The following is a 17,659-nucleotide window of genomic DNA, read 5'->3' on the forward strand; positions in this document are numbered from 1 at the left end:
GGGCTTCATTAATTGGTGAATTGAGTTCAAGAATAGGGAGGTGATGTTGCAACTCTACAAACTTGTGGTGAGACCACACTTGAAATAGTGTGTTCAGTTCTGGTCACCTCATAATAGGAAAGATGTGGAAGCTATGGAGAGAGGGCAGAGGAGATTTACCAGGATGTTGCCTGGATCGGGAAACAAATCTTTTGAGGCAAGTTTGGCAGAGCTGAGACTTTTCTATTTGGAGCCAAGATAGATGAGAATTAATAGAGGTCTACAAGATTCTGAGGCATAGATAAGGTGGACACCCAGCATCCTTTTCCCAGGGGAGGAATAGCAAACACCAGGGGACATCTCTATCAAGAAAGTTTAGGGTAAGTTTTTTTTTACACGGAGAATTGTGGGTGCCTGGTAAGCCTTGTCATGGATGGTGGTGGAGGCTGAAACATTCAGACCCTCTTAAACAGGCTCGTGGATGAAAGGGTGATGACACAGGGAGGGTTCAGTTTTTCTTTTGGTGGGAATACATTGTGGGACGAAGAGCCTTTACTGTGCTGTCTCTCTCTCTTGGCTTGGCTTCGCGGACGAAGATTTATGGAGGGGTAATGTCCACGTCAGCTGCAGGCTCGTTTGTGGCTGACAAGTCCGATGCGGGACAGGCAGACACGGTTGCAGCGGTTGCAGGGGAAAATTGGTGGGTTGGGGTTGGGTGTTGGGTTTTTCCTCCTTTGTCTTTTGTCAGTGAGGTGGGCTCTGCGGTCTTCTTCAAAGGAGGTTGCTGCCCGCCGAACTGTGAGGCGCCAAGATGCACAGTTTGAGGCAATATCAGCCCACTGGCGGTGGTCAATGGGGCAGGCACCAAGAGATTTCTTTAGGCAGTCCTTGTACCTTTTCTTTGGTGCACCTCTGTCACGGTGGCCAGTGGAGAGCTCGCCACATAACACGATCTTGGGAAGGCGATGGTCCTCCATTCTGGAGACGTGACCCACCCAGCGCAGTTGGAATGAGACAAGAGCAGCTGAACACCATGGGACTATCAAGACAGTCTTGGCTAGATCAGTGGGGCTAGGACATCCCTGGATCAATGGTAACCATTGCCTTTTCTTCCCTTTGATGGTGGTCCACGATCATTGGTTGTTGCTCAAGTCAATCACCCTCATTTGGGTCCCTCGGGACCAGGGCGACGTCATTGCGTGTCACGTCACGGTGCCCGTGACGCCAACAACCAGAGGAGCCAACTGGAAGGCCGGGAAAGTGGGCGGGCCGCCGGTGGCCCGTGCGTGCTGGCGAGCGCGATGACGCAGATGCGTCCGTCTGCTGGGTACGCGCAGGTAGGGGTGAGCAGCATGGCGGAAGCAGAGGAGTTGGAGGGAGCGAGTCTGAGGGGAGAGCTGGAATACATTGAGAAGGAGCTGCGGACGTCTCTGGGCCTAGTCGCCGCGTCCAATGAATACTGCCTGAAGTTCTGTCGGGTGGGTGGTCCTCTCTGCATGGCTTTGGTGGGGGGGGGGGGTCTCTGGGAGGGACCCAGGAGAGGGGGGGGGGGGGGCGAGCTGCCTGACAGCCCCCCCCAGCGCCCCTTCCCTCCCGTGGCTCGGCTCAGCCCAAGTTGCTCCACTTCAACCGCCCTGTTCCGAGCGGGCGCAGCCTCTGCCCCACTTGCCAATTAATTGTGGGAGCTGATGATGGACGATGTCTCCAGGAGAAAACTTTTCTCTCCCCCCCACCCCACCCCCCGGTGCACAGTTCACCGAGTCCCTTTGTCAGTGGGAGCTGGGGTCCCTTTCCCACGAGCTGCAAGGGCAACACTTGCTGTCACAGTGCATCAACAAAGCTGACAGGCGCCCCCCCCCCCCCTTCCCTTCCCTCCCCTCCCCATGATGGTCACCAAAGTTTCCCTCGAAGATGTGAAGTGGGCTGTGCAATTTCAAACGGATCCTCATCAGTTCATTGGATTCTGATCACTGGTGAGGGCTTCCTGTCCTGGAGAGGAGAAAGAAATGGATTGTTTCAGTGATCCATTCTGCAGCTAAAGTTTATGCACATTAAATTTTATTGACTTTAAATTCTACCCAACTCGATGTCAGCACCTGAGGCATGACCTGACCATGCATACATCCTCCCATTCTTTTGCTGTCTAAAGTTTTTTTTTTCAGGCCATTTGGGGCAACCAGTCTGATGTTTATGCTCTTATGCTGGTATATGTGGTTGCAATAGCATGGTACTGCAATATTTGAATATGTCCTGCAGAATATAATGTATGTACCTTTACAGTGTTCATGTGTCTCTCAGAAGTTACCAATGAGCATGATGAGACCAAAGTGAAGGAAACTGAGCTTGGGGCTTTTGACAACAAAATGGGAGGATGCAAAATAAATTTTGAGTTCCAGGGGTTGAAAGGATGTGAATGTAGGAGTAAATACATTGTGCAATATGAAATGGATAATGTATTTTCAGCAATCCAATTTCTGGCATTCTAGGTTGAAATGCATCTTGGAATTAGTGGTCTTGTTTTTTCATGTTTCTGAAAGGTAATATTACTTCTGGTTTGTTAACCTGTTGCTGAAATACTAGAATGTTATGTATATTACAAAGAATAATTAAACTTTTTAGTTGTACTGTAAAAGCGAAGTCTAGTTGATGCAAATTTTCTTGCCTTTCAGGGCCTTTACCAACCAGTTTAAAAATTTCCAGACTGGCTTCAGTTTATCGGCATTAATGCCTCTTGCATTGATTGGTTTATATTTTGGCACATGAATGTACGTCGTTTTGTTTTGAAACGAGTCCTAACATAGTTGTAGGAAGTTGACTGTAAGTCTGTAGACACTGTTATCGTAGTAAAAACACAAAAATGCTGGAAGAACTCAGCAAATCTCACAGCATCCATAAGAGACAAGGATACATAGCTGGCGTTTTGGGCCTGAGACCTTTTTTTGAAGGTATGAGCAAAAAGCAGGCAGGTGCCTGAATTTAAAAAAAAGCTGGGAGAGGAGGAGCATAGGCCAACGGGCAAAAAGCAGACCTGGATAGGAGGAAGGAGAGGAAAGTTGAGAATTGGTCAAGGAGGGCTGTGGCTCTGAATGCAGAGCTGAAGGAAAGAAGATGGGGAGGGGGGGAAGAGAGGGAGAGAGAGAAGAAAGGAGACATGGAGATGGGGTAGGGGGAGAGGGTTAACATAAAACAGAAGTTGTTAATCTCATCTGGTTGGAGGGTGCCAAGAAGGAATATGAGGTGTTATTTCTCCAATTTGCCTGTGATCTGTCTGGCAATGCATGAGACAATGGACAGAGAGATCAGCATGCGAATGGGGTGGAGAATTGAAATGGGTTGCCACTGGGTGATCTCCACTATTGTGGTGACAGAGGAAAGATGTTCAACAAAATGATCTCCCAGTCTGAGTTTAGTCTCTCCAATATAGAGGAGACTATAACAGGAGCATCGGCTGCAGTAGATGTCCTCTGCAAATTTATAAGTGAAGCATTACTTCACAAAGAAGAAATGTTTGGGGCCCTTAATTGTGGTGATGGAGGAGGTGTGGGTGCAAGTGCAGCTTTTCCTGCGGTCAGGGATAGGTACCAAGGGGGCGATAAGTGGGAAGGGATGCGTGGATGCGAAAGTCATGGAGGAAGCGATCCCTACAGAAGGTGAGAGAGGGGAGGAAAAGCAAAGATGTGTTTGATGGTGGGATCATGTAGTAGGTAGCGAAAATGGTGGAGGATGATGTATTGGATGCAGAGGCTGGTGGGGTGGTAGGTGAGGACAGGTGTGTGGGTAATGGAGTATATCTAGGTGAGGGCCAAGTTTGATGGTAGTAGAGGGGAAGCCACAATTTTTGAAGAAGCTGGAAATCTTGGATGATCTGGCATGGCGACCTGGTCCTGGGAGCAGATGAGATGGAGGAATTGTGAGAAAGGAATGGAAGGTATGAAGAGGTGTAGTCGAGGTAGCTGTGGGAGTTGGTTAATTTGTAGAGAATGTCTGTTGAATGTTTTTACATTCCTCGATGAAGGGCTCAAGCCTGAAATGTCAGTTATGTATTTTTACCTTTGCTATATATTGGACACTGTTTGTCCTGTTGAGTTTCTCCAGCATCGTGTGTTTTTACTTCAAGCATGGTGTCTACAGATTTTCGTGTTTTACTTCTGTTGAGAGTTTGTCACCTGAGATGGACACAGATCAAGAAAGGGGAGAGTGTTGCTAGAGATGGACTAAATGAATTTCAGATGGGAGTGGAAGTTGGTAGTAAAAGTGGATAAAGTTCACAAGCTTCTCATGATGCACAAGATGGAACCAAAGTAGTCATCAATGAAACAGAGGAGGAGTTGAGGCACCTTCTCCGTGGAGGCATGGATTACTCTACATAGCCACCTAAAATGCACGCATTGCTGTGGCCCATGCGGCTACCTACGGCTACTCTTTTGACTTGGAGAAATTGGGATGAGTCAAAGGAGAAGTTATTGAGGGTGAAGACAAATTCTGCTAGCTGGAGGAGAGTGGTGGTAGAGGGGAACTAGTTGGGTTTGTTGTCAAGGAAGAAACGATGGGCTTTGAGGTGGTATGGTGGATGGAGGTGTATCGTGCTTGGTAAAAATGAGGTGGTCAAGTTCAGAGAAGTGGAAGTTGTTGAAGTGATGGAGAATATGTGATATAGGTGGGGAGGGACTGGACTAGGGAGAACAAAACTGCATCCAGGTAAGCAGATACCTGTTCGGTTAAGTAGGAGCACGTGGAAATAATAGGTATTTCGGGACATTTGTGTTTGGCTTTTTATTTCAGCGCTTTCTTGCTTTCACACCTTGAAGGGCTCAGGCCTGATATGTTGGTCATGTATTTTTATCTCCTATGGATCCTGTGAGACCTGCTGAATTCCTCTAGCATTTTTTTTGTTTTTAACAAGAGTTTCAGGAAGATCTGTAATGATATATTTGCTGATTTCAGCTTTTTGGATTTGTTATTACATCATTATCAAGGGTGAATTTTATTATTACGGTATTTTGTTAAACCGCTTAAGATTTGAGGTCCAAAATGGCAACTACTTTCAAATGTTGGCAATAGAGATATTACAGGCTGCTCTGGTTTCTTGCACAAATTGTTTAAAGTTTTGTATTTCAGTTGGATGTTGAGAAGGCACCTGAGGGGATTAAATGATGTAGTTATGCAATGGTGTTTCAGTTGAGTTCATCTTTAAGCAAATTAGTATGTCTTGCATGGAGAACTCTGTGACTGAACCTTTCATCCAAGAACTATGGAATTGTCTAAGGAGATGTGGTAAAATGGAAAATATTGAAAACATTCAACAAGTTCGGCAAAATATGTGGATTGGGGAGTTGATGTTCTGACAAGGATTCTCAGGCATGAATTATGAATTAAGGGTTCTAGATAAGGTAAATCCTACCAGGCTAGAAAAAGGAGAGGCAGTAAATGTTGTGTATTTGGATTTTCAGAAGCCATTGAGAAGATGGCGCACATGAGGCGACTTAACGAGGGAAGAGCCCTTGGTAATAACTACTTGGTGGGTAGAGCATTGGCTGATTGGCAGGAAACAGTTGGAATACAAGGATTTTCTTTTTGTTAGCTGTCTGTTGCTAGTGGTGTTCCACAGTGGTGATGTTGGGCCTGCTTCTTTTCATGTACATCAAAGATTATGGAATGAATGGCTTTGTGACGAAGATCTATGGAATCAGGGAAGCTGCAAAGGACATTGACAGATTAGGAGAATGGGCAGAGAAGTGGCTAATACTTTGGTAAAATAAATAAATGGGCAGACTAGTTTCTAAATGAGAAAATTGTAAATTCCCAGTTGCAAAGAACCTTGGAGTCTTGATGCAGGATATGCTGAAGATGAACTTGCATGTTGAGTCAGTGGTAAAGAAAGCAAATGCGTTCAATCATTTTGGTATAAAATTAGGGAATTTCTTCAAAATTTTGTTTAAAATTTTTTTGTTGGATTATATTGTTCCATTTATGGATTTGGGGTTAGATAAGTTTCAGACAGCATTTTTACATTTAACATTGGCGGTAGTGTGTAAATGTGTCGCGATTTTCTGGAAAGACGAAGTTGAATGAATGTAAATCGTTGGCATAATGAGTTGAGGTCCTGTGTTTATATGGAGAAAATAACAAATAATTTGCATGATAATTATGATTTTTTTGTTAAGATGCGGTCGTCTTGTTTGAAATGTATGAATTTAGTAATATCTTAAACTGCTGTATGTATTTTTTCCTATTTTTATTAAAGCTTCCCTTTTGGGGTCTGTTGAGGGCGGGGGGAGGGAATGGGACAGTTGTAGTTCTCATTTTTATATTATGGATTTTGTAAAAGTTTTTGTTTTGAAAATATTAAATAAAGTTTTAAAAAAAAAAGAAAGAAAGCAAATCTGGTTCCTTTAAAGAGGAACAGAATATAGGAGCAGAGAGGTGATGTTGATGCTTTAAAGGGCACCGGTGGACTATTTTGAACAGTTTTGGTAAGAAAGTAATGTGCTGACATTAGAGAGGGTTAAGAGGAGGTTCACAAGGATTATTTCAGGGGAAAAACAAGGGTTTTATGATGATAGCTCTTGGTCTGTTCTCGTTGGAATTTGGGAGAATGGGGGGGGAGCTCATTGAAACATTTTGAATGCTGAAGGATATGGACACGGTAGATTTAGAAAGGTTGCTTCCCATGGTGGTAGTCTAGGATACGAGGGCACAACTTTAGGCCAGTTGGGCATCCACTTAGAACAGTTGAGGAGAAATTTCTTCAGCCAGAGAGTGTGAATCTGTGGAATTTGTTGCCATAGGTGGTTGTTGGAGGCCAACTCGTAGGGTCACAAGGCAGAGATTATAGGGAGTGGGGCTTGGTGGAAAAATGGATCAGCTCATGATTGAATAATGAGGCAGACTTGATCAGCTGAATAGCCTGTTTTTGCTCCTATGTCTTATTGGATGAGACAAGAACTAGAGGACATGGGTTGAAGGTGAAATGTTTAATGGGAACGTTTGGAAGGAACCTCTTCACTCAGAGGGTGGTGAAAGTGTGGAGTGTGGAGGTTATAGATGCTGGTTCGATTTGGAGAGAAGATTGGATAGTACGATGGTTGTGAGAGGTGTGGTTTGGGTGCAGGTCAAAGGATCTAGGCAGAATATAAAGCTCACAGACTAGATGGGCTCTATGGTTTTAAACAGAGGAAATTTGGAACAGATGATTTTTAATTTTTCAAAACAATTTAGTTGTATGAATTCGACTTTTGGATTGAAAAATTGAAAATCCAATAAAACTGACATCTACGATCTGATTTTTAAAAAGTTTCTATTTATTGTCACGCAATAAAGTACGCACTAACTTTGTTTAAAAAAAAACTATTATGGTATACATTAAATTTTCCCAGCAAATAAATAAATATAGTGGAACCCTGTTTTAACGCGGTAGTTGAGGGTCCAAAAAATTACATCACAATAAAAGCGGGTCGCAATAAATTGGGGATTCACTGTGTACAATATATACACACATTGATCACAGCAGCATTCACCCCCCCCACCCCTGTTCACAGCAGGACACCCCTCTCCCATTCATCCATGTGATAAATTCCCCACCAAGATAAACATGACTGTGCTTAATCATTTAGACACGCCACTTCTAAACATCCACTGTGCCACAGGGTGTCCACCCCTGGTACTGCACCTTTTAAAAATCGGCTAACTTAGTGTCCTATCTCAAAGAATGGAACGTGGATGTTAAGCAGCGCATACCTTGTATCTATTGCAGTCCAATGACTCATCACGTTATATCCAAATTCACGTTAAATCTGGCTTCCACTGTATAATGGATAGATAAATATTCATGGTTACAGTTAGTGCAATTAAAAAATGGTATTTCAATACAGTCTTTTTGATCTTTAGGAGTAGTTTATGGTTTTGGTAGTAAGGGAAGGTTCAAGAGCCTGGTAGCGGTTGATGGGGCGGGGGGGTAGCGAGAAGAGGTTGTGACCAGGCTTCCTTCAATGTACAGGAAGTTAGAATCCATGATGAATTGGATAGTTCACCATTTTCTGCTGCCTTCTGCATTTCTGGCAATCAAATAACCAAAACAGCCAGAAATCCAACCAGTCAGTATTTCCTCAGTCAACCTGTGGAAGTTTGAAAGAGTATTCGATGGGATGCCATATCTTTTCAGAATTCTTGGAAAGAATAAAGTGGGTTTATTATGCCTTCTTCACAGTACAGTGAAGGATTATACCTGATACAATGAAAAGGGCACTTCTCAGAAGTCTGATGGGTCAACTGTAACATACAGAAAGCAACTTAAAGTGGAAGAACAACAGCACAATTACTGAATATAGAGTTGAAATGGGGGAAAAAAATCAATTAGTAAAAAGGGGTAGCCATGGGTACCCCTTTGGTCCCAGGTATGCCTGTCTTTTTGTGGGCTATGTGGAGCAGGCTACACAAGCAAGGCCCTCAACTCTTCCTCCGTTACATTGATAAATATTTCGGTGCTTCCTTGTGCACCCCAAGATGAGCTCATTGACTTTAGCCACTTTGCTGCCAATTTTTCCCCTGACCTCAAATCCACTCGGTTCATTTCAAGCAATTCTGTCCCTTTTCTGGACCTCTGTCTCCAGCGCCCCTTCCCTCCCGTGGCTCGGCACAGCCCAAGTTGCTCCACTTCAACCACCCTGTTCCAAGCGGGCGCAGCCTCTTCCCTCTGCCCCACTTGCCAATTAATTGTGGGAGCTGATAATGGACAATGTCTCCAGGAGAAAACTTCTCTTCCCCCCCCCCCCCCCCACCCCCCATCCCACAGTGCATAGTTCACCGAGTCCCTTTGTCAATGGGAGCTGGGGTCCCTTTCCCACGAGCTGTCTCCATCTCCAGAGACAAACTCTTGACAGACATTTTCTACAAACCCACCACCTCCACAGCTGCCTTACTAGACCTTTTCACACTCTGTCCCCTGTAAGGGTTTCATTCCTTTCTCAATTTCTCTGTTTCCTTTGCATCTGCTTCCAGGATGAGGTCTTCTATGCCAGATCATCGGCGATTATCTCTTTCTTCAAAAAAAATGGCTTCTCTCTACCACCAACTCGGCGTTCACTGATGCATCCTCTATTACCCACACATCTGCCCTGGACCCCTTCCGTCCCCACTCACAACAAGGACAGGATTCTCCTTGTCCTTGAATACCATCTTAGCAGCCTCCGTATCCAATACATCATTCTCCACTATTTCTTCCACCTACTACATGATCCCACCACCAGACATGTCCTTCCTTCTCCAACTTCTGTAGGGACCGCTCCCTCCGTGACTTCCTCATCCTCTCCTCCCTTCACATTGCCCCCTTGGCATTTTCCCCCTGTGACCGCAAGAGGTGCTCCACTTACTCCACACCTCTTCCCTCTCCACCATTCGGGGCCCCAAACAGACTTTCCAAGTGAAGTAGACTGGTGGGGGGGGGATTACTTTGATGAGCACCTCTGCTCTGTCCGCCACATTAGTGGAGATCTCCCATTGACCACCCATTTCAATTCCCTGCCCCATTCCCTTGGCAACATGGCTGCCCATGATCTTGTGCATTTCCAAATTGAGAGCACTGCAAATTAGAGCCACAAAGCATCTGGATACCCCCAATCGGATGCATTGAAATTGACTTCTCTCTCTCTCTCTCTCTCTCTCTCTCTCTCTCTCTCTCTCTCTCTCTCTCTTCCCCCCCCTCCAGTTAATTCTCAATTTACTTTCTCTCTTGTCTTCCCATCCATATCCAATTAATACCTTTTGATGTTGGTCTATCCTCCTCCCCCCTGCCCATTCTTCCCTTTTCTCCAGCCTTTTAATTCAGGCACCTGTCTGCTTTTAGCTCGTACTTTGAAGAAGGGCTCAGGCCTAAAACATCCATTATGTATCTTTACCTCCAATGGATACTGCGAGAACTGCTGTGTTCCTCCAGTATTTCTGCGTTTTTACTACGATCATAGTGTCTGCAGACTTTAGTGTTTCACTTGTGCGATGGTCTGACCTACATTCACCACCTTCTGATCTGGAGTAGAGCAGTTCCCATACCACCATGCACTGATCTACCCCGCTTGTATAGTTGGTGAGGGCCAAGGGAACATGTTGAACTTCCTCTTTTAAGATAGTGGTGGTGGTGTGCATTCTTGGCTGTCACGTCAATGTGGTTGGGCCCAGGTGAGTCCATTGGAAATGATTACTCTCGAAAACCTGTCATTACTCTTTCTATTTCAGACAGGGATGTTGTTTCTGCCCCTTCTACTGAAATCACTGATCATCTCCTTCGTCTTAGTGATGTTGAGAGGCTGGTTATCTGCCATTCGTCTTTCCATTTTCTTACTGCATTCAGTCTCAACATCATACCTGCCACCTACGACTGTGGTATTTTCTGGAATTACTGATGTACCTGGTTTAAGTTCGTATCCTCGCTCTGTTAACTGGAGCCCCATTTCTGGCACTCCTCGTCAACTAATCTGGTTCACTGAAAAGTTTATTATATTATTCTACAAAGTCATTGAAATTGAAGTGAATTAAGAGTTAATATTCTAATTCAAAGTAATATCCAATAATTTGGAATATCCATATATGGATTGGATTTATGAAGGATTACTATGCCATTCTAGTTTAAGAAATTAGACCAGGAAACTCCAGTCCTGTCACTTTGCTAGCAGTGAATTCTTTTTTAAATTTAGCCATACAGCATGGTAACAGGCCCTTCTGGCCCATGCCTAAATATATAAATTAAACCCTGTACAATTTTGGCCGGGGAAACTAAAACGAGAGGACACAGTCTCAAGATTCGGGGGAGTAGATTTAGGACAGAGATGAGGAAAAATAGTTTTTCCCAGAGAGTAGTGAATGTTTGGAATTCTCTAACCAGGGAAGTGGTTGAGGCTGCCTCATTAAACCTATTTAAAATTCGGTTAGATCAATTTTTACATGATAGAAGAATTAGGGGATATGGGGAGAAGGCAGGTAGGTGGAGTTAGGTCATAAATTAGATCAGCCATGATCGTATTGAATGGCGGAGCAGGCTCGGCCTACTCCTGTTCCTACTTCCTATGTTCCTATGTAATTTTCAAAGGTGTCAGGAACCCAGGGCACCCAGAGGAAACCACGGGGAGAATGCACAAACTCCTTACAGATTCAAGTGCGGGTCACAGGCGCTAACCACCTTGCCAACTGTGCTGTTCAGTTATGGAAAAAGTACTTAACCAAACTCTCTGGACAAAGTAATCAAGTACCTAAATTGATATCAACTCGTCGAAAAATAACATGAAATTGTGAAGATTGTTATATCTGACAAATCTCGGTAAACAATTTTGTGTTTGTGATGTTGAAAGAAAAACCAAATTCTGCCCACTGCAATAGTCTTTTTAAAATTTGTCATAATTAAAAAGCTTTATCCATAATCTGCTTTGTGAAGTAATTAGAGCACTTTGGGTGATGATAAAATCATTTGCTGCTCAGCAAGTTTAAAATTTTTTTTTGTTGTTGAATATTATCTTTGTTGCTGCGACCAATGTAAACAAAATGTAGAATTGGCTTTTGTCAACCATTTAATATTGTAAAGTTGTTTCCTACATAGAAAAATATTGTCTATTGGACAGAAGGTGCAACATTACGCTACATCTCAGATTCTATCCAGAATAAAGTTGACATTAGCAGTGAAATAATGTATTTATTTTTTGTCATATTTTTCACAACATATTGGGTAGCTGTTGTGTGTATGCCAACCCATTTATTCTGATATCACCTCTGAGGTAATTTTCCAAATTGTATTGGAATCATTCCCTAATCTCCATTTTGAGAAGAACTAAATTGTTAAGGATGGAATTGAGATTTGATCTCTAAATCTTTAGACACTGATAATGAAATCTATGGAAGTGGCAGCCGAAAAAAGTCAGCAAATCACCTCTGTCTTTGGACTAATAGGGCCGAACTGGCCTGTTCTGTGCTGTAAGTGGTTATATGTGGTTGTGTGTATATATGGTTATATATGGTCTTTCTCCTCAAATAGGTAACTGAATGGCATGCTGGGAAATGGCAGGTACCTTTGCCATTACTTCAAGTGCTTAAAAATGCTATTTGTAGCTTTACCAAAGCAAGACCACTTCTCGCTACAGAATGTGAACATGTCCAATATGTCTTGAGCCGACTGGCTTTGTAAGTAGCTTTTATCTATTTTAGTAATTTTAGTTCCTCTGTCTTTAAAAAGATTGACATCCTTGCAGTCAAACTGTTAATCTGTCATCTTTGGTACTTTAGTGCTGCCTGTTTGGCAGAATGTAGAACAGTTCTCAACCTTTTCCTTCCCACTCACATACCCCTTGAAGTCATCCCTCGGCCATCGGTGCTCTGTGATTAGTAAGGGATTGCTTAAGGTGGGATGTGAGTGGGAAGGTTGAGAATCACTGCTCTAGACCCAATTGTTACTGAAATATTTTGCTTAAGAAAGATCGTCAATGGCCCATTTCCTTTGGCGTTATGAAACCATGCAGATAACGAGTCAATGAGGGATGATTAAAACAGTGGTTTTCGAACTTTTTCCGCACCCACATACCACTTTAAGCAATCTCTTACTAATCACAGAGCACCTATGGCCTAGGGAATGCTTAAAGGGGTATGAGAGTGAAAAGTAAAAAGGTTGAGAACCACTGCTATAGAACTATCCCAATGCAATTTGAATTCACTTTATTTTTTGGCGTTTCCCAATAGTGTAATGTATCTTTCAGTGAATCCTGTAAGTAGCTGGTAAGTTTAAGGGGAGAGTAGGAAGAAGGGTCGTGGTGAATTTCATGGGCATTCAGGAAATGTGGCCCAGGTGAGTTTCAAGGGAATCTTTTCCCATTGAGTCACAAGCTAAATTGGTGAGCGGATTATTAACAGTTTTACTGTTGATACTTTACAGTGAAAACTGCTGTGGTAAATATAAGTTTAAAAATAAGACTCCTACTTTGACAGTCAAGCCTGAAACATTGGTTAATTATCATTGTGTAATGAAAAATGCTGCATGACCTGAGATTCTCCAGCACTTGTATATTTTTTTAAAGTTGGTAAATTGCCAATTATATATTGGCTATAGCATCTGCAATTTTATGTGAATGGATTGTGCAAGATGCATCATGTCTGGCTGAGAACTGTCCATGTACCTGAATTGGAACGTGTTCATTGTCAGTCAGTGAAACATGCCTGTCTATTGATATTTAATTGATGTGTTTAACCCATGCCCCCCTCCTTATTCCCCTCCTGATCTATAATTTCCTTTGGCAAATACTGTATTATGTCTGAACTGTTGACAGCCAGTCCTCTTTGCTGTCTATTTGGAGGTGTCTGAGATCTGTGAACTGGTTATTTTCACTTTTCCTTTGGGGGATTATCACATATTTCCTCATTCATTTAACACGATAACAAATTGTGTATCTTACAAATCTGGAGACTCTTTTGTGCACAATGTTATCTCGGGGGAGGCAGGTTTAATTATGATCCCAGCAATTTAGTTAGAACTTCAAGTGAATGATAATCAGGAAACATACAAAAACAGAAATTGGCTTTTTAATACGTGTCATATTCACTTGATTAGGATTTTCAGTTGTCCTGGATAAACTTGTACCTCTCACTTTGTTCGTTTTAGATTGGTCACTGTGTTTGAGCTACCGAAAGAAAATAGACACACACACCGAGAGCACTTCAGTTTATACAAATCTTTATTACAAATTCTTTTTTTTTGAAGACTTTATTTAAAACTTTATAACATGAATACAATAAAGAATTACATTTAAAGAAAAAAAAAGGTATGATTACAATATTACATCAGAAAACTACACAAAATAACCCTCCCCCCATTAATTGTAACACAATATTAGTAATCTAACTTAAAATTAGTCCAGCCCTCCCCCCCCCCCCCCCAAAATAAAGAGTGCTTTATTACAAATTCTAAAGCTGATATCAAACTACAATATGCAAGCCCTTCCCAATTATACTTATCAATGCCCGGACTGGTCCCAACTGCCGAGGCAGTGACTGCACACTTGTAGTAGGTTGTCGGGGTGCCGGTAGCAGATGTCTTTTTGTCAGATAACTGCATCTCTGGGCCCCATGGTGGAATTTAGCTTATGTCTGCTGAGTCTCAAGCAGGATACTGATTCTCAGCCTTGGAGGAGCAAAAAACATGGTTTAAATCCTCCAATACATCAGTATAACATAGGATTTATTTAAATATTTTACTTCATTATTGGGAATTTTCAATGCTGTATTACGTTTAAAATAGACTTCCAACATGTGTGCACCTGTTCCATATACTAGATAGTGCTCTAGCTATCAGGAACCATACTTCATATGAAAGATTATGGATTTTAAATCTTTTCTTTGGCTTGGCTTCGCGGACAAAGATTTATGGAGGGGTAATGTCCACGTCAGCTGCAGGCTCGTTTGTGGCTGACAAGTCCGATGCGGGACAGGCAGAATTAAATCTCATGTTCAATAACTTAAATGTAACAGTGTGGCGACCATCACGGTTGGTGTATAGGTGAACTGGTTCCAATTGTAACGCGCATACGGTCGGAACAGCCTGCACCAAAGATGGCACCAGGTATCTTCCCCTTTCCCCAAAGGAAAGAGCCCGCATGCACAAAATCTGAATAGCTGTCAGTCAGTGACACAACTTCTGGTTCCCAATGGTGGGAACAAGTTGCGTCTTTAAAAAGCCTTGGCGAACCAAATAATAAATCATTGAGCTTTGGAATGAACCTGCCGACTGCCGGTCTCGTTTTCACTCTGTTAGTGTGAATGCTACAACAGATTTTTAATATATTGATTGAAATAAAATAACTAATAGAAATGGCTTTAAAATTGTAAATGCTGGAAGAACTTATTAATTTGGTCAGGCAACATCTTTGGAAGGAGAAACAGTTAATGTTCTCCAACCTGAATTCTTCAAACACTTGAAGAGTGTCATTTCAAGCATTTGTAATTTTTTCTCTTTAAAATTGTTAAATGCACATGTAGGATGATTTTGGAAGTGTGTGATTATTGCTTTAAGTGAAGTACTATTTCAGGTATGATTATGAAAGGCAAGCAGATATGTCAATAGATTTAACTAGAAATGTCTAAGCGATTAGTCACAAAGCTACATTATTTCACCTTGCTCTTCGATCGCAAAATAGCATGAGCAGACCACTCAGTCCTATCATTCAATATGATCATGGCTTTTTTTTTTGCCCTACTCCTCTTCTCCTTTACTTGCCAGTCCCTCATATTCCCTGATTTTTTTGAAAATGTATCTACTTCCTCTTTTGCCCATTGCCCTCATTGAATCAGCCTCCACATTCCTCTGGAGCAGGAATACCAGAGATTTTCTACCTTCCACAGTAGTAATTCTGACAGACTCAATTTTAAATGACTATTCTTTGACATTTTGTCATGTAACTTTGACATCTCTGTCTGCCCTGTCATGCTACTGAACAATCATATATAGTTCTCTCTATAATATTTGGGACAAAGACATTTTCTTCCCCTTACTTGCCCCTGTGCTCCACATTTTAAGTTTGTAATCAAACAATTCACATGTAACTAAATTGCATATTCCAGATTTTATTTAAGGTTATTTGTATATATTTTGGTTTGACCATGTAGAAATTACAGCACTTTTTATACATAGTTCCCCATTTTAGGGCACCATAATGTTGGGACATTTGACATCACAGGTGATTGTGAGTACTCGGGTATGTTTAATTGCTTCATTGGTGCAGGTATAAGAAAGTTAGACTTGCTTCTAAGCTTTTGATCACCTTTGGAGTCTGTCGTTGCTATTTTTCAACAGACTGGTGCCACTGAAAGTCAAAGAAGCCATTATGAGGCTGTCAAACAAGAATGAAACAACTAGAGACATCGCTCAAACGTTAACAACTTGGAACGTCATTAAGAATAAAGAGTGTACTGATGAGCTCAGTAATCGGAAAGGGAGTCTTATTTCGAGGAAGACCTCGCTGATGATGGCAGAAGAATTCTCATCACGATGAAGAAATATCCCCAAACATCTGTCTGACAGTTCAGAAACATTCTTCAGAAGGCAGGTGTAGATATGACCACGACGACTATCTGTAGAAGACTTCATGAACAGTAATACAGAGGTTACACTGCAAGATGCAAACCATGGCAAAGGTGGTATGCTTTCGATCTTGGCGGTTTCTTTATACCTCCACACTCTGCTCTTGCCATCACTCTGATACAGGTTAATCTTAGTCTCATCTGTCCACAAGATCTTTTTACAGAATTCTGCAGGCTCTTTTAAATACTTCTTGGGAAACTGTAATCTGTCCATCTTTTCTGTGGTTAACTAGTGATTTTCATCTTGCAGTGTGGCCTCTGTATTTCTGTTCATTAAGTCTTTTGCAGATAGTCGTCGTGGACATATCCACACCTTCCTCCTGAAGAGTGTTTCTGAACTGTTGGACGTGTGTTTGGGGATTTTTCTTCATTAAGATGGGAATTCTTCTGTCATCAGCACATACCCTTTGGAATAACAATCCTCCTTGGAATACCCATCCCTTTGCAATTACTGAGTTCACCAGTATGCTCTTTCCTTTTAATGATGTTGCAAACAGTTTATTTTGGTAATTCTAAGGTTTGGGTGATATCTCTTGCTGTTTTATTCTTATTTGACAGCCTCATAAAGGCTTCTTTGACTTTCACTGGCACAACTCTGGTCCTCAAGTTGAAAAATGGCAACTACAGACTCCAAAGGTAATCAAAAGCTTAGATCCAAGCCTAGCTCTCTTGTACCTGCACCAATGAAGCAATTAAATATAGCTGAGTCCTCATAAACATCTGTGAAGCCAAATGTCCCAAATATTATGGTGCCCTGAAATGGGGGAACTACCGTGTATTTCAGCGGAAGTCAAGTCATGAATCCCTAAAATAAAACTCTCAAAAGTGGTGTTATGGGCCCAGAGGACCCCAAAACTCAGCAGCAATAGAAATTCACCAAGACAAATGGTTACTTAAACAAAAGTTACTTTTAATTATCTCTTTCTTTAAACTATTTATTCGTTCAAAAAACAAATAATATATGACGTAAACAGCAATTAAACATGAACATTTTTTAAAATATCTATCTTTATGTTTAAACATCAGAACAGGATCAAGCTATTAATATTAACAACCCCCTTCTAATTTTAAGTGCACATGTATACAAGTTCAGAAAAGTTCTTTGATTCACAGACCAGTCTCACTTCTCACTCCTCCAAGTTCACTGGTATCAGGCAATTCTTATTCTGTGCACAGAATTTAACATTTTTGAATTTTCACCAAACTCTGATGCTTAAAGGTAATTGATTACCACTCAAGAAGGTTTTTTGGTTTCAGAGATGTTACTTGTTGGACAAACACGAAGTGATTTCCTCCAATCTTGCCGAAGAAACTTGCCCCATCAGGGTTTTCTAAATGATAACCTCTTCTTCTGCAGGTCACCAGAGTTCCCTTATTTCAGGGTTTTCAACAGGTGGAACTGAGAACTTGCAACCTGTCTTCAAAATGGGGTTTGAACAAGCTGGCACCTTGCCATGACTGCAGAAATCTTTCTCTCTGTCTCTCACCAGACAGATTGTGGCACCGGACTCAAACTACTGAGTTTGTTCATCTGTTGTTTTCAAAACCATAATCCATTACTCAACAGCATGCCCAATTA

The 17,659-nt window shown here is 42.0% G+C and overlaps 1 protein-coding gene across 3 annotated transcripts in view; it reads left to right on the forward strand.

The window, feature by feature from the left end:
* The first annotated feature begins 1,230 nt into the window (after positions 1-1,230).
* The window catches only part of LOC138738472 (zinc finger protein 654-like), a 52,593-nt gene continuing 36,164 nt past the window's right edge, over positions 1,231-17,659 (forward strand). For all 3 annotated transcript variants that reach the window (XM_069888737.1, XM_069888738.1, XM_069888739.1), the window contains exons 1-2: positions 1,231-1,457; positions 11,993-12,138. In XM_069888737.1, coding sequence (XP_069744838.1) covers positions 1,281-1,457; positions 11,993-12,138 — 323 coding nt within the window. In that variant the 5' untranslated portion in view covers positions 1,231-1,280. The remainder of the gene's footprint in view (positions 1,458-11,992; positions 12,139-17,659) is intronic.

This window comes from Narcine bancroftii, chromosome 7, assembly GCF_036971445.1.
Source record: "Narcine bancroftii isolate sNarBan1 chromosome 7, sNarBan1.hap1, whole genome shotgun sequence".
Classification (NCBI taxonomy): Eukaryota; Metazoa; Chordata; class Chondrichthyes; order Torpediniformes; family Narcinidae; genus Narcine; species Narcine bancroftii.